At 44.4% G+C, this 24,970-nt stretch overlaps 2 protein-coding genes, 1 non-coding gene and 1 pseudogene across 3 annotated transcripts in view; 2 read left to right on the forward strand and 2 right to left on the reverse strand.

Annotated features, from left to right (window-relative positions):
• The first annotated feature begins 878 nt into the window (after positions 1-878).
• Rtcb (RNA 2',3'-cyclic phosphate and 5'-OH ligase) lies at positions 879-23,699 on the forward strand. The gene is made up of 12 exons (XM_006986956.4): positions 879-1,093; positions 2,474-2,552; positions 4,701-4,768; positions 6,049-6,148; positions 10,164-10,320; positions 12,355-12,511; positions 13,570-13,729; positions 15,602-15,777; positions 16,233-16,421; positions 16,991-17,101; positions 19,001-19,120; positions 23,260-23,699. The coding sequence occupies exons 1-12, from the start codon at positions 1,001-1,003 to the stop codon at positions 23,365-23,367; spliced, it is 1,518 nt and encodes a 505-aa protein (XP_006987018.3). The 5' UTR covers positions 879-1,000; the 3' UTR covers positions 23,368-23,699.
• On the reverse strand, positions 1,866-3,534 carry LOC143269366 (ATP synthase F(0) complex subunit j, mitochondrial pseudogene; annotated as a pseudogene).
• The window catches only part of Ascl4 (achaete-scute family bHLH transcription factor 4), a 35,604-nt gene continuing 12,499 nt past the window's right edge, over positions 1,866-24,970 (reverse strand). The window contains exons 2-3 of the mRNA XM_076554446.1: positions 9,673-9,760; positions 1,866-7,654 (exon numbers count right to left, since the gene is read on the reverse strand). The gene's annotated coding sequence lies outside the window, so the exon portion shown is untranslated. The remainder of the gene's footprint in view (positions 7,655-9,672; positions 9,761-24,970) is intronic.
• On the forward strand, positions 7,635-7,740 carry LOC121823843 (U6 spliceosomal RNA). Its single transcript, XR_006065485.1, has one exon. It is a non-coding gene; the product is annotated as a U6 spliceosomal RNA (small nuclear RNA).

Below are 24,970 nucleotides of genomic sequence, written 5' to 3' on the forward strand. Positions count from 1 at the left end.
CTACTGCTTAGGTTATTAGGGGGAAGAAGATAACTGTTAAGTGCTTAAAGCCCTGGTCTGGCTGCTCCCCCAGCTTCATTCCTGTGACCTTCACAGCCACTCTATGGAGAATTATGATCCCATTTCATGGATGAGAAAACAGAGGTTAAGAGGTTGGTAATGGCATCGGTGGAAATTGAGGCCAAGTCTTCCTGATAGCTGCTGTGCTTTTCTTCACAGGAAACAGGACTAGGAACAAACCAGTGCAAGCTCTCTTATTGTAACGGAGTGGGAGTCGACTGTGTTAAAGACACAGCCACACAAGGCTTACTCCAAACAGAGCTGGGCTAAGAAACCCCAGCGATCCACAGCAGCTGTAACTTATTCACCTCTGCAGGGCATTGCAGGGCATTGCAAGGCAGGCATTTGTAACAGAAAATGTTTGTTGTATGTCCACAGTTCCATTCTGAGACATTACAAGTCAAATGCTGTTCCTTAGTATTTTGTCTAGCTCAGCTGCTTCACCAGTGGGGCTGTGAACTACAAACTATGTATTCTCTAGAGCAGTTGAACTGATCCAGATTCAAGGGATTTCGGGGGCTGCTTAAAAACATTTCCAAGCACGCCTTTATTTGCAGCAGCAATAGGCAAGTGGATCTTACGAAGTTCGAGGCCAGCATGTTCCAGCGAATCATAGTGAGTTCCAGGCTCAGCAAGGCTAAATACTGAGACCTTACCTTTTTTTTTTTTTTTTTTTTAACCAGAAGGGTAGTTTAGCCAGATCTCACTAAAAACAATGTGCAATGTGGTTTAGCTTTAGCTCATGGAAGACATCATAACGAGAGGACCACGATTTGCGCGACGAGTTTTGAGCCTCGGCGCTTGCCTTCCTCCCTCCCGCGGCGGAGCGGGACGCGCGTGCGCCCTGAGTCCTCAGAGGCGGCTGCGCGGAGCCGGTGGACAACGCGGCGGCTTCTCTTTGCGAACCGAGTCGCGGGCTGCCGCCGCCTTCGCCGCCACCATGAGTCGCAACTACAACGATGAGCTGCAGTTCTTGGACAAGATTAATAAAAACTGCTGGCGGATCAAGAAGGGCTTCGTGCCCAACATGCAGGTGAGGGGCCGGGGCCGCGGCCTCCGGGGCTGCGGACCGCGCTTCCGCCGCGAACCGGCTTCCTCCGGCCGGGCCGACCCCCGCGGGGTCCGCGTCTCCCTCCCCAGCTCGCGCCGCCGGTCCCCGCGCGACAGGGCCGCACACGCGTGTTTGCCCCACGCCCCGTCTTCCGAGATACTGCGGTCTTCTCCACGGTGGCACTGTTAGCCTGGAATCGTTCCCCTGCAGTCAGGGCAGTCGCTTGGGTAACGTTCTCAGCCGGGATTGAATCGGCTTTGAACACAGCGACAAGCGGCAAGATTCCGCCTCTTACTACGCGCTTCGCGGAAGCCCTAGGACTCGTCTGTACCCGTCTGGGAAGACAGCCCGACTCCGTGTCCGTCCCCTTCGTTTTCTCTGCCTGGATCATGTGTTTGAGCTGAAGTTTTGGGAGCGGGAGACCAGGGGCTGAAACCCTGCCCTCTCTGTGTCCGTGGGCGTTTGTGCTCTTGGATTCCGTTAGAGGAAGAAAACACTTGTGAGGTTTTGACACGTGTGTTAAGTGACTCAGTCCCTTAAGTGCCGTGCGAATGCAATAAAAGTTTGCCGTCTTTGTCTTGGTAAAAAGTTTCTCTTGTTAGGCCTTGCATGGTAGCCCAGGCCTGTAACCCCAGCACTGGAGGCTGAGGGTGGAAGTTCCTATTAGCGGATACTACTGTGTCAGCGGACAATCTAGGATGCATACGAGGCCAGCCAGAGCAACTTAAGAAAGACTCTCTCAAAAATCACAAAATTTCCTTTTAGCCATTCCTTTAATTTGACACTAGGCAAAGCTTATCAAATGTCTTTGAGCCCCACATCACTTGGCAAGATACTGGAAAGATACATAAAACAATGGTATTTTCCCTTTATTTTTTTTTCCCGGGAGAAGGATAAGTTGGTTAGTAGATTCACTTGCTAGTTTTTTACTTGGCACATGAAGATTATACATTATTTAGGACCATGTGGTGTTTTTTATAATGTGTAAGTTACAAAATAGCAAAGTCATAATAGACATACCTCCTCAGAAATTTGCGAGCATGGAAGTAGCAGGTTGAATGTCCCTATCTTAAATGTTCATAACCAGAGGTGGTGTAGATTTTTGAGTTTTTCTTATTTGGAGATAGTTGCTGAGATTTCACTGGTTGAACATTCCTAATTTGAACCCAGATCTGAAATACTCTAAAATCTTTTAGTTTATGATTGAAAGTTCTTCTCTTATAAGAAGTAATGTGGGAGTTTGATGCAGAGTAATGCAATATAAACACTACATGTAGTACATAATTCTGCCCACTGCACCTGTACTTGATGAACTTGGGTTTAGACGATGTTTTTGTTTTCTTTGCCTTTCTTTTGTATCAGGTTGAAGGAGTATTTTATGTGAATGATGCACTGGAAAAATTGATGTTTGAGGAATTAAGGAATGCCTGTCGAGGTGGTGGTAAGTACACTAGAGACTCCATATGGTATGGGAAAACCTCCCCTGTGCCCTGCATAAAGAACTTAACCAGTGTTTTTAAGGAATGATCAAGACTTGAATCCAAGCACCTATTTGCTTGTGGTCACATGTTTAACATGCTGCTGTGTGAAGGATTTGGAGTTGTTCTCACATAACCTCACACAGTAGTAGCCAGTGCTGCTGTTGGTCCTGCACTCACTACGTGTCAGGCACTCCATTATGTACTTTATATTGATTGTCTGTGCCATGTTAGTAATAACTAAAAAGGAAGATGTTATCTGTCTATTGTAGACATGCAAATTCGGTGAGCTAAAGTGATTTTCTTTCATATTTTTATTTTATGTGCATTGGTATTTTGCTTGCATGTATGTCTGTAAGGGTGTCGGAATCCCTGGAGTTACAGACAGTTGGGAGCTGACATGTGGGGGCTGGGAATTGAACCTGAGTCCTCGGGAAGAGCAGTCAGTGCTCTTAACTGCTGAACCATCTCTCCAGCCCTAGCTTAAGTGACTTTTAATTTGTCCTTGGTCACAACTTCATGGTGATGGAGCCAGAATTCAAATCTGAGTGCCTGGTTTTAAAACCAGTACTCTGTTTTGTGTGTGTGTGTGTGTGTGTGTGCACGCGCGCGTGCAGCTTGAATACATGTATTAATGTCGCATTGTAAGTGGTACTTAGATAAGTATATAGCAGTGATGTGCCATGTTACCATCTAACACAGATTGCTTAAAATTAGCCAACAAGATTCATTTTGAGTGGACTCAGGGAGTGATTAATGATGGCCATGGGTAGGCGAAGGACTGGAACTGGAGTCTTTCAAAGCTTTACTTTTATTAGCACTCCTGATTTTTTTAAAGGATGAAGGTAATTAACCCATTCCTACCCAATTTTCCTGGTAAACTTGGGTATAGTAGGCTTTCATGACAACCCAAACATTCCTAACAAGGATTTGAAGCATTTCCATAGGACCCAAGCCAACTCTTGACTGGTATACTAGCTTTAGTGGACGTCAGGATTGATACCTATCTCACACGACTACAGGACAGTTTAGTGCTGTAAAATGATACTCTAAAGTGATGGTAGAATAGAAGGCATCTTTTAGCCCTTTCCATTTTTTAGATTAGCAAAAAAGTTCCTTTCTTCCCTCGCTTGAGTATGTTCACTTACATTAAGTGGTACTGCTAGAGGCTTTGGCTGTGATACGGCTCAATGAGGAAAGTGCCAGCCTTGTAAACATGGGGGGGGGGCGGTCCCTAGTACCCACGAGAAGCCAGCGCCAGAGAACCTCTGTGGGAAGGAAGACAGGCAGATCTCCTGAGCTTGCTGGCTGGTCAGTCTAATAATTGAGGTCCAGATTCAGTGAGAGGCCCGGTCTCAAAACAGTAAGGTGGAGGGCTAGAGCTGACTCAATGGAAAGAGAGCTTGTTACACAGTCCTCACCACCTGGGTTCAGTTCCTAGAACCCATGTAAAGATAGGAGAATAGAATTGGCTCCGCAGAGCTGTCCTGTGACCTTCCTGTACATGCACACACATCATACACACAGTGAGTAGATACAAATTTAAAATAATGTGGAGAGACAGCGAGGAAGATACCTGATGCTGACCTGTGGCCTCCACATACACACAAGCACACATCTGGAAAAAAAAAAAAGCAGCTAGCAGTTGACGAAGCTGGACTTGCGCTCCATCTGCCTGACTCTCAAGCCATTGTTCTGTTTCTCAGCTCTTCCCCCACTACTTTCTTTGTCTTAGGTTAACATCACTGCTGATTGGGGTAGATTAGTTTGAGCCCCTAAAACTGGAGTTACAGATGTGGGTGCTAAGACTCAAACCTGGATCCTCTGCTTGTAACCGCTGAGCAGTCTCTCAAAGCCCACTGTTAATATTTTTAATAACTAGTGTGAGTTATTGCGAGAGTACATTTTATACTGGGAACATAAAGGTTAATGGTTAATGTTTTCTATCCCTGCATTTGCAAGCCAGCTTCTTATGGTGTCCACAGAATGCTGACAAGCGTGCCTAACCTACTCTGTAACCATAACCACTGCCCTTCATGTATGTAAGAAATGATGGAAATTAAATGTGTCATTTTTCTAAGACTGAGGGGTTTTGTTTGTTTGTTTTTCAGGCGTTGGTGGCTTCCTGCCAGCCATGAAGCAGATTGGCAATGTGGCAGCCCTGCCCGGGATTGTTCATGTGAGTCAGAGTCAGAACCTTAATCACTGATATTGTGTAAAGTTTGTTGAGTGAATGGAGGGCTCCACCTAATAGATGTTGGTGTCATTTAGACTGTGACCTTTGACTGTAGCAGTGACCCTTAGACTTAAGGACTGAGTCTGGACAGCCCTCCATCTCTTAATCTAAGCGTTTGCACACCTTTGGAGTGGCTTTTCTGGAGAGATTTGTGTCTGCCATTGTGCATCATTATTCCCTCACCAGCACACCATTCTGGGTTTTGCTGTGATCCTAAGAGGATGATTGGAGAGGAAGTGAACTGAAGAGAGTGAGAAAGGACTACCTTGCTAGCTAGTCTAGCAGCGTTGGCGCAATGACAGGAAACAGGGTGGAAGTGGGTGGTGTGAATGGGTCTCCACTAGGGTGGAACTGGATGGTGTGAATGGGCCTCCACAAGGGTGGAACTGGATGGTGTGAATGGGCCTCCACTAGGGTGGAACTGGATGGTGTGAATGGGCCTCCACTAGGGTGGAACTGGATGGTGTGAATGGGCCTCCACAAGGGTGGAACTGGATGGTGTGAATGGGCCTTCATAGGGTGGAACTGGATGGTGTGAATGGGCCTCCACAAGGGTGGAACTGGATGGTGTGAATGGGCCTCCACTAGGGTGGAACTGGATGGTGTGAATGGGCCTCCACTAGGGTGGAACTGGATGGTGTGAATGGGCCTCCACTAGCCTGTCATTCAGGTTGCACCTTCAGAGGGAAGTGTGGAGAAGTGGGTCCATTTACCAGACTTTTATGAGGCTTAATGCTAGTTAGCAATGCTGTGCATTGTGGGCGGCGTGGTGGTGATGAAACGATGTGGCTTGTATATGAGCTCATATTTCTAGTTGTCGCCATGTCCTCACTATATGTGATGGCTTTTCTGTCTGGCATACTGTCCTTCACTTGGCCCCAAATGTATGAAATGTGCTGTATTGATGTTATCAGATAGATTTCATTTGTGAAATTCCTCATGACTTCTATACACCATGACACAACTACAGTTTGCCAATGACTTAAGACAATTTAAAAAGTAGCAGCACCTGTCCTTAGTGTGTGATCTCCAGCAGCCTGCTACTTTGAGGCTTTTCTGTTGACAGTCAGACTCTGAAAAGATGTCCTTGGCTGTATTCAGCATTGTGAACAGGAGTCCATATACAAATAGCCCACTAATAGAGACTCAGAGTCAAGGGCGGGTCCATCAGACAGCCAAAGGGCAGGGTGGACAGCTGTGCTTCATGTCTCATTCTTTTCCAGCGCTCTATTGGGCTTCCTGATGTCCACTCAGGCTATGGGTTTGCCATAGGGAACATGGCTGCCTTTGATATGAATGACCCCGAAGCAGTGGTCTCCCCAGGTAAGCTGCTGTTACAGTGTGACTTCTCTCTGTATTGTGTGGCCTTTCTGAGACAGAGTGGATTAGTGTGCATTTCTCAGTCTCATCATGGTCAGTGATTTCTTTTTTTCTACATTAAAGCTGGTTATGGACAATTGGGCTATTAAAATTTAGTCAAACCACTTATGAAAACTTTGGGGACTTTTATCAGATGCCAGACAATATCAGACATTGCTTACAAAAGAAACATTTCTCTGGTAAAATTTCTCTTGGTGACTCAGTCACTGCATAGGCAAATGTGTCTACTGTCACCACTGAGCATTATTGGGAAGAATGAATGAATTCACTAGACTCAGTACTTTCTCACATCATTTCTTGTTTTAACACAAATATTTTTCATTAATTTTCAGGTTAATATATAGGAGTAAGGGCTTCATCAAGGCATGGTCACACATTTGTTTTCATTCCTTCCCCTCCCCAGCTCCTCCTCACTCCTCAGCTGCTTCCCTTTCTTCCCCAAGTTAGTCCTCTGTCACCTCAGTCTGCTTCCCTCATTCCCACCTCCCTTAAGATCTCTTCCTCCCCTCTCAGGATCCCCTTTCTAGCTTTATGAGCTACATAATTTTAAATTTAGATTCTACATATGAAAGAAAACATTGGGTATTTGTCTTTCTGAGTCTGGCTTATTCTGCTTAACAGTAATTTCCAGTTGCATCCATTTCGCTGCAAATATTACTTTCTTTATGGCTGAATAAAAGTATAGTACATGTACTACATTTTCTGTATACATTGATCTGTTGATGGCCGTCTAGGCCGGTTCCGTTTCCTAGCTGTTGTGACTAGTGCTGCCACTATAACAATGGGTACGCAGGTATCTCTGGGTGCGTTCACCTGGAGTCTTTCAGGTGTAAGCCCAAGAGTTAGAGCTGGGCCACCTAGTGGTTCTGTGTTCAGGAACTTCCGTAGTGGTGGCACAAGTTTATATTCTCACCTGTAGTGAATAAGGATTCCTCTTTCCCCACGTTGTCACCAGCATCTGCTTTTGTTTCCTTGATGATAGTCATTTAGTAGGTAAGGTGGAACCTCACCATAATCCGTTTTTACACATTCACCTCTAGTTATGTATCACCTTCTGTGATTATCGTATATGTTCATTGAAAACCTTCCTTAGCAGAAGGAGCAGTTTTGCTTTCAAAGAGTCTAAATGACAAATGGAAGCTTTGACTCTCCTCTTCAGGTCCCGCCTCTGGCAATGGTGGACTAGGCCTTCACTGTAAGATTGGGCAGTTTCAAACAGTAGAATTAAAGACATGGTGGAAGACACAGGAGCACCACTGGATGTTGAGATGGAAGGGAAGAGGAAGCAAAGATCCAAATATGTGAGCCTCCCAATTAGAGATGCTTCCCTTCCCTGTCCGATGTCAGTGCCTTGACATTGGAATCCCGCTTACGGCTCAGCATGTCATCCGTGTTGTAAACGTGGGCGCTGGAGACGTGCATTTCATGCTTGCTTCAGCAGCACACAGACTAAAATTGGAGCATACAGAGAAGATTAATTAGCATGGCCCCTGCACCAGGTTGACACGCAGATTCATGAAGCATTCTATATTTAAGAAGGAAAGAAGTGTGCATTCTATAATACGAACACACACATCAAGTATCACATCTGTTAGTTGGATTGTTCAGATCATCAGTATTCAGACTGACATTTGCTATTACCTTAAGAGATCACAAAAAAAAACATTAAAGATTGAGAATGTTAGGGGTACATGAAGATGGCTCAGTGGACAGGGTACTTGCCGCACAAATAGAAGGACGTAAGTTCAGATCCTCAACACCTAATAAAAACTAGGCATGGCGGTGCACATCTGTAACCTCAGTGCTGGGAGATAGACAGATCCTGGGGTCTCACTGGCTACTAGTCTTTCTGACACAGTTTCAGATTCATTGAGAGACCCTGTTTCAGAAAATAAGGTAGAGAGCAATGGAGGCCTTTGGGACTTACTGGCTTCCACATGTGCACTCCTGGGTGGATGCACACCTGTGTATACCACAAACAAAAAAGGATGATGCTGAGGAAAGGACATACACACTGTTGGTGAGACTGGATTGATGAAACCATTGAACAGACCATGGAAATGCTTTTTAAAAAATTAAAAAATAGGGGCTGTAGAGATGGCTCTGTGGTTAAGAGCACTGGCTGCTCTTGCAGAGGACCTTGGTTCAATTCCCACCACCCACATGGCAGCTCACAACTATTTGTAACTGCACTTCCAGGGAATCTGACACCCTCACACAGACATAAGCAAAATGTCATTGCACATGAAATAAACATGAATACAATTTTTAAAACTTAAAAATAAAATTTCATATGATTTAGCCATGCCACTTTTGAGTGTCTGTCTAGAGGAACCAAAATTATTATTTCAAAAAGGTGTCAGTATTTGTGTGTTACTATAGTATTGATTCACAATAGCCAAGCCAGGGAAACAACCCAAATGTTGGTTGAGAGATAAGGAGATAGAGGCAATGAGAGTGAAATATTATTCAGCTTGAAGAAAGGAGATCTTGATCATCTGGTACAGCATGGTCAAAATAATCTAGTCAGAGAAGACAAATGCCACAGCCCACTCACATAGAGAAGGAGGTGGAGAGTGCTGATTTGGGAGATGTTGTTTAAAGGAATTAGATTGTAGTTTAAGATGAATTACCGTCCTGGAGGCTTAATGTACAGAAACAGTAACATACTTGAAATCTATGTGCTTGAAATCTTCTAAGACATCAGGTCTTGAGTTTTCTTCCCAGGGAAAAGAGGAGTAATTGTGTGAGTGATGGATATGTTAACTAGCTTAATTGTAGTGGTTGATGGTATATGCATATACTTCATATAAAAGTTGTCAGTCATCTCAATAAAGCTGGGAGGCATAGTTTTCAGAATACTTAGATATAAAAATTTTCAATTAACTGGTGTATTAGTTAGGGTTTTATTGCTGTGAAAAGACACCATCACCATAACAACTCTTATAAAGGAAAACAATTTACTTGGGGCTGGCTTATAGTTTCAGACATTTAGCCCATTATTACCATGGCAAGAAGCATGGCAGCATGCAGGCAGGTACATGGAGGAGGAGCTGAGTTCTACATCTTGATCCACAGACAGCAGAAGGAGACTGTGTGCCACGCTGGGTGTAGCTTGAGCATGTAAGAATTGAAAGTCTGCCCCCACAGTGACACACCTCCTCCAACAAGGCCACACCTCCTAACAGTACCATTACCAAGCATTCAAACACATGAGTCTGTGGGGACCACTCCTATTCAGATCACCACAACTGGTAATCCCCATTTTTGTATGTAGGTATACTATAGCCTTAAATGCACAAATTAGGAAGAGGGGGAGCTGAAATAATCTTGTTTTAATTTCATTTATTTAATGTGTGTTTTATTTTGCCTGCATGTATGTCTGTGCACACAGCTGTGCCTGGTACCTGGGGAAGGCCAGAAGAGGACACAACATAAGGCTTGGGACTGACGTAGTTGTGACCTACCTTGTGGGTGTTGGGGATCAAACTGGGTCCTCTGGAAGAGTAGGCATTGCTCTTAACCACTTAGCCATCTCTCCACCTCCTGGGATAGCTTTAAAAGTTGGAGAAAGTACAACAACTTAGATTCACAAAAGGCAAAACATGGGAAATCATTAAAGAAAAAATTAAGATGTGCAGCAGGAAAGGCTGACTGGGAAGACTGACAGAGTTCATCAACCTCTGATGTGGGACAGGAATAGAGGCACGTTGCTCCTCTTGTCTGTCTGCCATATTCCCATTGTTGGTGAAATACCTTAGTGCGTGTGTTACTTGCCTTGTTTCAGTGTGGGCAGAGTTGACTCAGCAGAGAACCGCTTTGATAGCTACATTAAACACGCTTGTCTTTGAAAGAATGCGCATCCTTTTGACTCCATATTAATAGTGAGGAACTTCAAGTAATGCTCTGATGGTCCGGTTATTTTGCCAATATTTGACTTAATTTCTGTGTATTTTAGGTGGTGTCGGATTTGACATTAACTGTGGTGTCCGCTTGCTAAGAACCAATTTAGATGAGAGCGATGTGCAGCCTGTGAAGGAACAACTTGCCCAAGCTATGTTTGACCACATTCCTGTTGGGGTAGGATCAAAAGGTGTCATCCCGATGAACGCCAAGTAAGCCCAGGACTCTGGTAATTGCAGAGGGAGAGGGAGACCAGTGGCTCAGCTTTGCTTCCAGTTTAGACACTTGCTGTCACTTCTGAGGGAGTGCAGGGAGCTGGTGACGTACACCTGTGGTCCAGCCTCTCGAGGCTGTCGTGGTAGGATCATTTTAACCCAGGAGTCCAAAGCCATCCTGGGCAACATCTAAGATGCTGTGTCTAAAATTTAAGAAGAAAAAGCATGCAGCCAGAAAGATGACTTTAGTTAAGAGTACTTACTAGCTGCTCTCTTAAAGGCCCAGCGTTCGATTCCCAGCATCTTTATGGCAGCTCACAGCCATCTGTGACTCCGGTGCCAGGGCATCTGACACCTTGTTCTGACCTCTATGGGTACTTCATGTACATGGTGCACAGACATGTTGGGGCAAAACTCCCACATACATAAAAATTAAGATAAAGAAAAGCAGCCCTTGATGTAGGGCATGTTTAGAATAATGGCCCTTTGTAAGCATAAGGCCCTGTGCCTGACTTCACCCAGATGGTGGCCACTGCTGGAGGAAAGCAAACTAAGGGAAGGAAGAAACAGGAAACTAGCTTGGTAAGTGAGGTTGGGGTTCAGACTGAGGATCTCTCCTTTCAGACAGGCTGTGTTGCAGTGCCGCTCAGTGAACCCGCTCATCTACCGTCCTCTCTCTGAGTGGTGGGACTGCAGGTGTGCTTTGCGTAGCTAAGTAGTGCAACAGTACAAGGCTCCAGTGTCCCTGTCTCTTGGGGACCTATTGACAGTGCCGTACCGCTCGTGTAAATGGTGCACCTTACACTGGGCAGGGTCCTCTCTGCCCTCAGGCCTGCCGTGTGACCAGGCTGGCCTGCGCTCGTGGTCCCCGCCGCAGTCCCCCAGTGCTAGGACTGCAGGTGCACACCACCACACCTGGACGCATGCTGTGCTCATCAAGAGTTAGTCAGAGGTGTTCCTTTGACGTCTGCAGTGTGGATCTGCAGGTGTGGATGCATACGTTAGTGCAGAAATGCTTTTAGCTGTTATCTGTCACACTCTTCCACCAAAACAATAAATGAAAGAGAAACACTTGAAGGAAAGTTAGTTTAGAAGATGCTTACTCTTTGTTTTCCTGTGACCCGTGTCACCCCACTGTGAAAAGCATCGTTACAAGTATTTCAGGTAACATTCTGTCCTAGTTCATTGTGTTTGTAAAGGATTGTCATCTAGGGTAGTGGGGAACAAAATTATGCCTTCTTGCTGTGTGAGAAGCCTGCCCTTGGGTGATGGTGGAGCATCCTCTCGCTAAGCATTTAATGTTTGTGCCCTTCAGCTTCAAAGCGCAGGTGCAGTAAAGCCACACAATGCTTTGGTGAAAATAAAACTTAAAATGTAACCTGTGGTACTTGAGGACATTGAGATACTTTCATTATTTGGCTGATTTTTTTCATAAATTATTAATAAAAACATAATAAAGTAGAGGTAGATGGTAATATCTGATTAAGATTACAACTTTTCTTTGGCTATTTAATTGTCCCCTTACGGAATTCAGAATCTGAGAAGCAAATGAAATATAAAAGAAAATAATAATAATTGAAAAATACATCCGAGGGGTTGATGATAGACCTCAGTTGGTAGAGTGCTTACCTAGTGTGCATGGACACTGAGCGTAGTGGTACATGCTCTGTCCTCATTGGGAGTCAGAGACAGGAGTTTCTGAGGTTAAGGTCATCTTTGGCCACTGAGTGAGTTCAAGGCCAGGCTGAACTACATGAGAACCTTATTAAGTACATTTACATTAAGACCATGTAATTTCAGATGGATCTGTAATCATGTTTATGACACTATGTTCATTTTAAATAATTGTTTATGTGACTACATTCCTCAAACAAAATAAAACAAAAAAACTAAAGAGCATAAACTCTAAACAAACCTGGTACACAGGAAATAGCAATTGTCACATATTCCTATGCTCTTTGAGATGTGTTATTCCTACCTTTAGATTGTCCTCTGCTATGAAATGACCTGTCTTTCCTTACTCACCCCCAGAGACTTGGAGGAGGCATTGGAGATGGGTGTGGACTGGTCTCTGAGAGAAGGCTACGCCTGGGCTGAAGACAAGGAGCACTGTGAGGAGTATGGAAGGATGCTGCAAGCTGACCCCAATAAGGTCTCACCCAGGGCAAAAAAAAGAGGCCTTCCTCAGGTAACTCACTTTGCAGGATCAACATGTTACTTTAGCTTTTATCAAGGGAAGAAATCTGTATCTTCTACTTAACAAAAAGTATAGCCTTGGGTTTTTGGTTGTTTTTTTTGTTTTTGTTTTTTTTTTATAATACATCAAAAAGAACAGATCTGTTTGCTTATGCATCATTTTTTGAAAGGTTATGCAGAGCTTGCAGATATTCATAAAAGATTGTTACAAGTGGATAGGAGAAAAATGAGATATGATTATGAGACTTACAAAGTATACCAAAATTTAGATTTAATTTTTTTTAAAGACTATAGGGGCCTGGAGAGATGGCTCAGAGGTTAAGAGCACCAACTGCTCTTCCAGAGGTCCTGAGTTCAATACCCAGCAACCACATGGTGGCTCACAACCACCTGTAATGAGATCTGGTGCCCTCTTCTGTATACATAATAAATAAATAAATCTTTTTTTAAAAAAAGAAAGAAAGAAAAGACCATAGGACAGTGAGATGGTTTGGTGGTGGAGGCACAAGCCTGACAGCCCAAGTTCAATTACAGGTGGAAGGGGAGAGCTGACTACACACCTGCTGTGCACACACCTGCTGTGCACACACCTGCTGTGCACACACGCCCCCACACATGCAGCAGTGGTAATAAAGCGGTCTCTTTGATTTGGTGAATGTTTTTGACGCCTAACATGAAAAATGATGTATCATAAATCATTTTAGCCTGGGGCTTACCTGAGAATGAGTGTTCTTTTTAGAATTTGACCCTTCTTGGTGATACTTAAAACTTCTGTAAGTCATTAATGGCTTGGGGCTTTTGGCTTTTATGAGTACTTAAAGCATATGGTATTCTAGCCTCCAGAGCAGTCCACATTATTTTTGGAACATGTAGTAATAAGAATTTCTAAGGCTTAGAATGTTTTAGTTACTTGAGACACTGTATGGTTATTTCGTTGTTGGCTTGGTTTTACCTATTTGCTTTTTAAATATATGTTTGTTTGTTTGTTTGTTTGTTTGTTTGTTTAAACTAGAATAGAAACCATTTAACCAAACATTCTTACATTTACAGTTGGGGACCCTGGGAGCAGGCAACCACTATGCAGAAATCCAGGTTGTAGATGAGATTTTCAATGAGTATGCCGCTAAGAAAATGGGCATCGACCATAAGGGACAGGTGTGTGTGATGATCCACAGTGGAAGCAGAGGCTTGGGCCACCAAGTAGCCACAGGTATATTCTAGACCTAATTTTTTACTTGGAACCAAATATATGTTTTGTGAGCAACAAGACAAGAGAGTTAATTAAGCCATGAAAATACATTATATGGTTTTTAACTTGTGTCTTGCTTCACTTGTAACCCTAAACAAACTAATAACTTCATTGGACTTTCTCATCTGAAAAAAAATTATATATACAAGCATTTAACTGCATGTGGCACTTAGGAAGCACTTGGTAATGCTAGCTCTATTTAGCACTGTGTTCACTGTCGGGGCTTAGTGCTAGCCATCTTGATAGTGCATGGACTATGGAGTTTAAGTAGATACTCATTCAGTGAGCCTGTAGTACTCAGCAAGGTTAGGGAATTTGGTAGATCGGGTTCTAAAATAGGTACTTGACCTCACTCTTTGATGGATAAGATTATGTCCATCAAGAAAAAGAAGGGGTTGGAGAAGAGATCAGTTAGTAAAGTGTGAGGTAAGCCTAATGGCCTAAGTTCAATCCCTCAAACACAGAAAATATGCTAGGCGTGATAGTGCACACTTGTAATCACAGTCTTGGGGAGGCAGAGACAGGCAAATGCATGGAACTCTCTGGCCAACCAGCATAGCCTAATTGTCAAGCTTTGAGCCAATTAGGGACCTTGTCACACACACCCCCAAAAAAAAGGCAAAAAAAAAAAAAAAACCAGTGACACCCAAGGAACAACACTGAAGGTTGACCACTGGCATCCACATGAACACTTATCCAAACCCCCGGAACTACCACCAAAGACAAAAAGTAGTAGTTGATAAAATATTATAAGAAAAGGAACATAAATATAATGTGTTTAAAAGAATATTCAGAGATAGATTCATAGACAATAATCAAGCTAGTCCCTGGGATTTGAGTGGTAATACGTAGAGGACATTAAAGACAAAAGTAAGGAGCAGGGAAATAGGCATCTGAATGGCTTACAGTGTTGTTGGTTGGTTTTTACTCTCTAGCTCTTCTTGGGGGCCCACACATGGAAGTTATAAACATCAAATTTCATGTTACAGTTCACCCTTATGGTTGAATCTTATCCTGTAAGAATCAGTCATTTGTGCCAGTCTGATCCTTTAGTTTAATCTCGCAGATATATGAGCACTGACTGGGACTTTGGTATTGAGTATTTCTCTGCATTTAATAGTAAGGCACTAAAAGTGATGTTTAAGACATGTTCCACACACTGTGATCTTCTCATTCAAGAAGCTGAGCAGGAGCACAGCTTGAAGTGGTCTGTACAGTGTAGTTAGTTTGAAGACAAATGGGTTACAAAGTGAGATCCTGTCTTAAAAAAAAAGTAAACAACTATTTCAAAACCATGATGATAACAAAATATATGCTGTTTTCATGTTGGGAAGGGAGTAACTAAAGCCATATTGCTATTAGTTATACACATCTCATTTCAGGTTTCTAGAGGCAGATGCTATCTGTATGTCTCACAAATGTATGTCACCATACTCAGAAGATTCTCAATAAATATCTTTTATAAAAAATTCATTTAACGACATTATTTATATATGTGTCTATGTGCCTGCTTGTCTGTATGTATACAATGTGCATACAGTGCCCATGGAGGCCAGAAGAGGGTTCATAGCCCCTGGAACTGGAGTTACAGTTAGTTGTGAGCCAACCTTTGGGTACTGGGAACTGAACCCAGGAATTCTGCAAGAGCAACCAGTGCTCTTTACTGCAGAGCCATCCTTTCAGTCCCAAATATATGTTGACTGAGCAAATAGATGAACTCAGAAGCACAGTTAGGGTTCTGTTTTGAATTTGAATGTTCACTGTCTTCCTACAGTAAGTCTGAATGGTTTAAGAGAAACCTCCCGTGGTTGACCTAAGGCTCTGTTGTTCCAGATGCACTGGTGGCTATGGAAAAGGCCATGAAGCGAGACAAGATTATAGTCAATGACCGGCAGTTGGCTTGTGCTCGAATTGCATCCCCAGAGGGGCAAGACTATTTAAAGGGAATGGCTGCAGCTGGAAACTATGCCTGGGTTAACCGTTCTTCTATGACCTTCTTAACCCGTCAGGTAAAGTAAAATTGCGCTCTTGAGTCAATCAGGAAGTTAAGCATGTTTGGTTTTAGAAATTTGTACTCTAGATACTAAAGAAGTGTCTTAAGGTTTTGGTGTCTTGGGCCAGGAGAGTATCAGGCAGGCCTGGAAAATAAGAGATCCAGAATGACCCTCAGTTTGTCTTGAGCCGCAACAAGAATGCAAATGCTGTTCTCTGTGGTTGAGAAGGCTGGGGAAGAAGTGTTTCTGCAGGCAAGATCCAGAGCAACCTTCCTGCCTGAGGCAGAATTTGTGGCGAGCAGTGTGGTCTCCAGGGCAGTTTCTGTACTTCATATGAAGATGAGTGACTGCTGTTTTTGAATGCTGAAGCCCCCCCCCCCCCCTCACTTCAGGAATTCACTAGCTGAAAGCAATAAAATATGTTCTCAAGAGCTAGAGCTGGCTGCTTACAATGGAAGCTTCCCCCCTAGGCTTTTGCCAAAGTCTTCAACACAACCCCTGACGACCTGGACCTGCATGTGATTTATGATGTTTCTCACAATATCGCCAAAGTGGAGCAGCACGTGGTAGATGGGAAGGAGCGGACGCTGTTGGTGCACAGGAAGGGGTCCACCCGCGCTTTCCCGCCTCACCACCCACTCATCGCTGTTGACTACCAGGTATGTGACCCTGCATTTGTGTTTGGCAGTGGAGTCACGATCTAGAGAACTCTAGATATAGAGTCAGTTTAGCAGGAAAGCAGCAAGTGTGTGAAGAAAAAAACCTGTCGCCCGTGTCAACAGCAGTGGTTCCCAGTCTGCACTAGTGATGTCCATCCCATAGCGAGTGCTGTCTTAGTGCTCCACTAGGTTTACTCCCTGAGCTCAGTTAAGGCCTGAAAGTTTTCGAAGGCAGGACAAAAGTTAGACTACAGTGTTTCTTAACCTTATACAGTTCTGCAGATGAGGAAATGGAAGTCCAGAGAGGACGACAGATGCCTGGCCATGAATAAAAAATCCTAACAATACGAATTTTCTATACTATGTTCAGTCTGTTGTAGTCCCTTACATCATCCTTCTCTTCCTTTTCCCCAGAAGCTAAAAAACGAAGTAATTCCTTATATAGTTGTAAGAGCATTGCGTTTAGAGGTTTAAATTTCTTCTAAAATCCTACAACACAAGAAGAAATTTCAGGCATTAAAAAGCATGTACCTTTCCAAAATTTTTTGTTTTGTTTTGTGTACCCTCAGCTCACTGGACAACCAGTGCTTATTGGTGGCACCATGGGGACATGTAGTTACGTTCTGACTGGCACTGAACAAGGCATGACTGAGACCTTTGGAACAACCTGTCATGGGGCGGTAAGGAGATGAAAACTTGCTTAGAAATTTTCTCTTCATTTTAACTGTTGTTGGGCATTTTGACAGGTAAACACCTGATTAAGTTTAGCAAAATTGAGGTTTAAGTGTGTCATGACTACTGCAGATGATTCCCCAGAATAACTGTTGAGTGAGCTAACTGAAGTCACCTAGAATCTCAGGCAGGACTTTGTAGGAGCAAGTCCATCCTCATCAGCAAGTCCAGAAAATCCAAACTGGACACTTAGCAAGTAGCTGAGTTTATTACAGCTGGCTTGTAAGTGATAACTAACTGATAGACCACATTGAACTCATGGCCCTTTTCAATGACCCACTGGATCTACTCATTTGCTTAATCTGCTCCTGTCTCTTGGATAGTCCACTCCAGATTTGGGCAGATACACTCTTTGCAAGTCAGAGCCTGTCTGTTTCAGTACGTTACCTCACATCTTCTGAGCCACCTATCGGTGAACTGTCTGTAGAGAGCCAGGTACTTTAGGTATTTTAGGCTTTGGGGGCTATACCTTCTACCACAGTTCAGGGGTGCCATTATAGGGCAAGAAGAGCCATAGTGCTATGAAAACAGCCATTGCTGTGTTCCAGAAAAATTTTACTTACAAAAAGAGATGCTTGACTAACATTTATATTGAAGTACTAGTCAGTGGTACTTAGAAGCATACAAAATAAATCTTTAAATATAAAATGCTGTAGGTAGAAATTTATTTTCAAAGAATGTGATGAGGCTTCTTAATACAAGGTATAAGATATAAGGTTTAAGTAGTAGAGGTGTGTGTGTGTGTTCCAAAGTCTAACATTGGTTGTCTTCCTCTATCACTTTCCACCTTTGAGATAGGGTTTCTCACTGAATCTGGGGCTCACTGATGGCTAGATTGGTTAGCAAGCCTTTGGGATCCTCCTGTCTGCCTCCCCGGTGCTGATCTGACAGGCGTAGATAGCCATCCTAGCTTTTATCTGGGTGCTCGAGGGCCAACCTCAGGTTTTATGCTTGCCCGGCAAGCGCTTTATCTGTGGAACCATCTTCCTAGCCTGAGTGGTTTCATTTGTTTTTAAACTTTTCATACTTTATTTTTTTCTTTGGTGTGTGTGTGGGTATGCCAGGAGCAGTGTGATATGTGACATGGCATGTGGGTGGAAGTCAGAACAATTCTGTGGCAGTTGGGTCTCTCCTTCCGTGGTATGGGTTCTGGGAATCAAACTCACTCAGGTCGTCAGGTTTGGCAGCAAGCACCTTTTACCCACCTTACCATCTCCATGACCTGTCCTGATGGTCGGTTTTTTGTTTGTTTGTAGTGTAGGATAAAAATCAAGCCTCGTACAGTAATATGTGCCTGTAATCCTAGCTGCTCATGAGGCTGATCAAGGAGAAGTGCAAGTTCAAGGCCTGCCTGGGCATTGTAAGCAGCATAGCAAGGCTTAGCTCACAAGTGAACAAATAAGGCAGGTAAGATTTTCAATGGGTAAAGGTACTTGCTGCAAGCCTAATGGCCCTCATTCCACGGAGGCCTCACATCTGTGATCCCAGCACTCCTAACAGCAAGATGGGCAGCGGAGATCAGAGGTTTCCCAGAAGCTCCACACCAGAATTCACAGCAGCAGAAACAAGAGCCTAGCCTCACCCAGGTGAAGGAGAACCCACTTCTGAAAGTTGTCTTCTGGCCCCACACACCTGCCGTGGCTTTTACACATATGTGCTCATGTGCACACACACTAACAATAAGGGGAAATGAATGATTACATAGTAGGATGTGATAATGGTAAGAATTTAAATAATCAAGGAAAAGACATACAATCCAAGGGCTTAAATAATGACTAGAGTCAAAGTTTTAGTTCAAAATTTATAAATTGAGTTCACTCCTGTCCCCCGATTCTTTCTCCTTCTAGGGTCGTGCGTTGTCCCGAGCGAAGTCTCGCCGTAATTTAGATTTCCAAGACGTCTTAGACAAACTGGCAGATATGGGAATTGCAATCCGTGTTGCTTCGCCCAAGCTGGTTATGGAAGAGGTGAGTAAAGTCCTGATAAATATTTAACCTGGAGGCTGTGAAGATTTATGCCAGTGGACAGAGACAGGGCTTTGGGGTATTTCTTTCTTTCTTTTTTTTTTTTTTCCGAGACAGGGTTTCTCTGTGTAGTTTGGTGCCTGTCCTGGGACTCACTTGGTAGCCCTGGCTGGCCTCAAACTCACAGAGATCCGCCTGGCTCTGCCTCCCGAGTGCTGGGATTAAAGGCGTGCGCTACCACCGCCTGGCTTTGGGTATTTCTTACAGAAATGACTTGAAGTTTTCCACGACTTCAATTTGTATGTTTGGGGTTTTTCTTTTGTTTTGAGAGTCTGTCCAGAGTATAATATGTTTTTATCATGCCCGCTCTGCAGCACCCTGCACTTCCTCCGCGTCCCTCCCCACCACGCACTGTTCCTGTCCATGGAGACAGTCGCACTCTGTAGCCGACTCTGGCCCTGAACCCTCAGTCTCCTAAGGGCTGGGATTACAGGTGTGAGCTACTGCTCCTGGCTTCTATTTGGGTTTATCTTATTTTGATCTTATATTGTCCTTTGTTTGGAGACTAATTGCAAACTAAGTCTATAAGGATGATTTTTACTATTCATATAGTTTGTGTCTACATTATAATGTTGAAAAGGTGGTTAAGAGGACTAGCAAGGTGGTTCAGTGCTGTGACCTGAGTTTAATCTCCACGTCCTCTATGGTTGAAGGAGAAAATAACCTTGTTCCTTCAAATTGTCTTCAACCTCTTCGTGTGCAGTGTGGCTTGTGTACACACCCAGACAGTAGAATTTAGGTGTAAAAATTCAGATGTAATAAGTAGAAATAGTTTTTAAGATTTTTATTTATTAAGTTTGCAGTGTTCTGCCTGCACATGCGCTTGCATGCCAGAAAAGGCAGCAGATCTCGCTGTAGATGGCCATGAGCCACCATCTTAGCCCTCTCTCCAGCCCAGATGATCCATTGTTAACCTTGATTGTGCACGGTAGTATACTTACATTTCAGTTTAGGAGCAAATTTGAAAAAGGAGAGAGACATATTTAGAGAGACAGTTTTTGTTCAATTCCCAGAGAAGAAGAATTGTGTTTAAATGATCTGCATGAACTTAAGAGAAGACCAGTTATCCAACACCTCCCTTCATTTTCTTCTTATTTTTTTTCCCACCATGTGTCCCTGATGCTGTTTTGGGGTTTTGTTTTTTGTTGTTGTTTTGTTTTGTTCGAGACAGGGTTTCTCTGTGTAGCTTTGGTGCCTGTCCTGGATCTCACTCTGTACACCAGGCTGGCCTCAAACTCACAGAGATCCGCCTGTGTCTGCCTCCTGAGTGCTGGAGTTAAAGGTGTGTGCCACCGTCTGGTCCTGATGCTGTTCTTTGAAGCTGAAGTTGTTGAACTTGATTGTCCTTTTAAATGCAGCTCCTTATCGAGTTCTTGGTGTCATTCTTTAGTCAGTGCTACCAGATGAGCATCGTAGCTTCTGGCCATAGTGGACTTGATATAGCTTCCCTCTTTTGCTGCTATAAATTAATTTGTGATAGGTGTATTCATTCTTGAAGCTTTTAGTGATTAGAAGTCAAAAGTAGAATTACTGAGTTGATCAAGCCTTATTTCTGTGATAATTTATACTTGTTTTTAAGAGTAACACATTTGGTGTGGTGGGGGCTGAAGCCGTGGCTCGGGGGGAAGAGCACTTATTGCTCTTTCAGAGGACCTGGGTTCAATTCCCAGCACCCACATGGTTTCTCAGAACCATTCATAACCCCAGTTTAATTAACTCTGCCCTCTTCTAGCCTCTGCAGGCACCAGACAAACATAAAATGTACAAAATACTCCTACACAGAAAATAAATAAGCCTAAAATCACCACCACAACTTAAAAATAGAAACTTTAAAGGATGTGGAAAACACTAAGGAAACAACCACCAGCATTCGGCCAGCCAGAGATGGCCACTGCTTCTGTTTTACTTGCCTCGTCCTACTTATTAGACATCTGTTCTGGGTGCTAAGGAAGACACAGTGGACAAGACTAATGTAATCCCTTCCTATGGAACTCAACAGATTAAAAAAAATCAGTGTATTAATAACGCTGTAAATGCTATCAAGAAAAGGAAACGCGGAAAGGGTGTAAGGAATGACTGGGAGGGATGCAATTTTAAGTAGGGTAACCAGGGACGGCTTTGATGTGGTGCTGCTCGAGTGTGGGTCTGAAGGGACCCAGGTGGCATGAGAGCAGTGCATGCAAAGCTCCTGAGCTGTACCGAACAACTTGGGGCAAGCACAAGCGAGGAGATGACGTCAGACCTGGAGGGCAGCAGATCATCTGAGCTGTGTATCTCCCACCCCAGCCTAGCCTTTGCTTTACAGAAGAACTTCTGCTTTTACTCAGAGTGAAGTGGGAAGACAGTGGAGGATTTTGCGTGAAAAATGCGTTGATCTGACTAGTGTGACTACTGATGAGAAGAGAGGGCTGATGGTGTAGAAAAGATGAGGTAGATTACCGACCCGAGCTCGGTGTCTTTGAGATGAGAGCAACTGGGGCCAAAGTGCACCTCAGTGGTGGTGTGTTTCCAGTGGAAGCGCCTGGCCGTGCAGGGGTGGACCTCGGTGGTGGTGTGTTTCCAGTGGAAGCGCCTGGCCGTGCAGGGGTGGACCTCGGTGGTGGTGGTGTTTCCAGTGGAAGTGCCTGGCCATGCAGGGGTGGACCTTGGTGGTGGTGTGTTTCCAGTGGAAGCGCCTGGCCGTGCAGGGGTGGCACAATGCAGGCACTCTCCTTAGTATAGCGCAGAGAAAGAGTGGCAAGTTATTTAGGGTGGTTCGCTAGTAGGGATGGTAGGGCCCGTATGGTTGGCACAAAGATTGTTGCCATGGAGAGCAGGAAGGAGCAAGAGCCCAAAGTGCACTTGTAGAAGAGTTGTGATCTCGGGGCTCCAAGCTGCAGAGTGGTGAAGGTATACAGAGCCATGGCTGCCACTGGCAGTACAGAAAGAAGGCGCTTGCGAGTGAAGAGGCTTCACTGGATAATGGCATTATTCGGAATCCTTGCAAGAGAGTACTAGGGGGTTGGAGCTAGATGTCTGCTCCCAGGTCATCTTGGGGAATGAGTCACGTGCCAGCTGATAACTGAGTTGAGAGTTTGTGGGTGGTCTAAATATGACTGCAAGATTTAAAACTGGTAGTTCCGGGGAAGGGAAGAAAGAGTGGAAATACCTGTGAATATCAAGGGGGACTCCTGTCCCATTCTAGGCCCAGTCACATGACCCAGTTTGAGAGGAAAAAAAAAAACACCTGCTTTGGCAGGTTGGAGGCAAAACCTGCGCTAGGGAAGAAGATGCAGGATTAGTCTCATAAGGTGGACAGGAGGGTTCTGCTGGAGAGTCACTGGACGTGGTGCCAGCGGCCACAGGGAGACAGTTCAGCAGTGGAAAGGGAGCTGTGATAGAAGAGCACACAGCCCAGTCAGGCTCTGGGCAGCCTGCCCCATGTCAGCAAGCACAGAGACAGGCAATGGCTGTAGACAGTGGGTGTGTGTAGGGCAGGGGGCTTGTGTACGTACACAGCCACACGCACTTGCAGTTTAGATAGACACAAATCTCTTGTGAAGAGAAAGTTCTAAATGAATACACATTCATTTAGAAACTTCAGTAGCTGCTGAAATAGAGAAATAATTTTGTTCGTATTACTAGTCTATTGTTTGGAGCATTTCCTTCCGGCAGATGGGTGTGTGCACTTGAAGTGTGTTTACCACTCTGCTTTTCTTTTCTTTTTAATTAGTGTGTGTAGTGTGTGTGCACGAGTGTCCATGCCAAGGCATGTGTGAGGGCCAGAAGGCAATGAGTGGAGTCAGTTCTCTCATGTTTACGTGTGTTCCAGGGATGAAAGTCAGGTCACCAGGCTGAGCCATCTCACTGGCCCCTGCTTTTAATCTTACAAATAATATATGTTCTGGAGAAATTGTTAGAAAATGTAGGACCACTGGTTTACCTCACTCCCCTTACTAGCATTGAGTTTTTTCATATTTTTAACCTTTGCTAACTTAATGGGCAAAAATATCCCGAGTACTTCTTGTAATTTCAAGTAAAGCTTACTGTTTTGAAAGATTTCCTGTTGGTGGATTTTACAGTGTTCAATCCCTTCCCTGTAGGCTCCAGAGTCCTATAAGAATGTGACAGACGTCGTGAACACTTGCCATGATGCTGGGATCAGCAAGAAGGCCATCAAACTGAGACCAATCGCTGTCATTAAAGGATAGAGCCAAGAGCAGCAGAGCCTCGGAAGTGCCCATGGACTGAAACTCCTAAGACATCAGACTCCAGAGCCATCGTGCACAGCTTTGACTAGTGGGGAGGCTGCTGTTCCCCAGGAGCCAGGCTCGTAGAATAGCCTTCCAGGAGACATGTCTCCATCTGCAGCAGGCAAATGGGCCTCTCCCTCTTCTGTCCCACAGGTTTTTGGGAAAATCTACTGGGGTGTAGGGAAGGGTCAAGAAATTGCCTTACTCAGAGTGGACTTCTTTACGCCAGGCTGTTTCTAGCCCAGTAGGTATCATGAACAATGTTCTATTAAATATGGTTTGTGAATGTTTCCTTTCTTCTCTTACTGGGCCAGTTTGTGTCCACTCATCTGTGGACCTCCTCTACACCCAGCAAAACCTTAGATTCCCTTCTCTCAGGAGAGCACCAAGCACCTGAGGTGTTGTGATCAGGTGCTAGATAAGTGCATACTGGGGTATGTTGAGGAGGACATCGGGTGTGCTGGGAATAGGACTCAAAGAGAAAGCAACTTTCACATCCTCCTGTCCTTCTTATTCTAAACACAAGGCAGAGTGCCTGCAGCATGGTGTCAGCGGACACACGACCGCTTTGAGTAATGCTTTGCACGGTGACAGCAAAGAGCCCCCATGTGACACCACGTTCTCATCTTTGTTTAATTACTATAAAAACATTAAATGACCACAGCTGGTGATAATAGCAGTTGCTTCGTGTTGATGTCTTCAGTCATCTTGTGAGATTTTGTGTTGCTGATGGTGACCTCTTAAAGAAGCATTTCACCATGGCAGGAAAGGCCTGCCAGCAGGCTCTGGAGGCAGCCTGTCACATTGCACTTGATTCAGGAAGCAGAGACGAATTCTGGTACCCAGCTCATGCTCTCCTTTTCATTCAGTCCCCAGTGCATGGAACGGAACCATCCACATTCAGGGTGGGTCTTCCCACCTCAACCCAGTCTAGAAACTCCCTCAGATATGCTCAAGAGGTTTGTGTCCTGGATGATTCTAGATCCTGTCAGGTTGGCCATGCTAATGATCTCAGTGAAGGCTATGCATTTTCAGTCGGGCACTTTGGTGTATATACGTGGTTGGGGGGGGTCAAAGGACAACTTGCAGAAGTTGATCTCCTTTCTATGTGGGTTCTGGAGATCAAACTCAGGTTGCCCAGCTTGGCAGCAAGTGCCTTACCCACTGAGCCATCTAGCCAGCTCTAGTGTCATCTTTGATTCCTGCCTCTCCCCAACCTTTACAAATCTTATCAGTTCTAATTCCTGCGCATCTCTAGTCCTCCCCTCTTCATTTAGATACTTATCAGCTCAAAATACAGCAGCCACGGGCATCCTTTTCTCTTGTGATAACTGAACTGTTGCTTTTAGAGAACCAACAGCCCCCCATCCCCTCTCTCAGTTTGTATGTGTGAGCTAACCCGCAGGCTCAGACCAGAACACCCAGACCATTACTTCTTCCAGTTTCTGACTGAGGAAGTGGCACATGGTAATTAAAGATGATCCTGGAAGTTCTCTCTTGCTCAAGATCAAGGTGACATCTGTTGCTCCCCATCTCTCCCATTCCTGAACCTGACATTTTC

Source organism: Peromyscus maniculatus, chromosome 18, assembly GCF_049852395.1.
Source record: "Peromyscus maniculatus bairdii isolate BWxNUB_F1_BW_parent chromosome 18, HU_Pman_BW_mat_3.1, whole genome shotgun sequence".
Lineage (NCBI taxonomy): Eukaryota > Metazoa > Chordata > Mammalia > Rodentia > Cricetidae > Peromyscus > Peromyscus maniculatus.

What these genes read in the sequence shown, in the direction of transcription:
- Rtcb (XM_006986956.4), top strand. Translation starts at nt 1,001, where the DNA reads ATGAGTCGCAACTACAACGATGAGCTGCAGTTCTTGGACAAGATTAAT. An exon ending in CGAAGCAGTGGTCTCCCCAG is followed by an intron (nt 6,149 to 10,163) that starts GTAAGCTGCTGT and finishes TGTGTATTTTAG; the next exon opens with GTGGTGTCGGATTTGACATT. An exon ending in CCAAGCTGGTTATGGAAGAG is followed by an intron (nt 19,121 to 23,259) that starts GTGAGTAAAGTC and finishes CCTTCCCTGTAG; the next exon opens with GCTCCAGAGTCCTATAAGAA.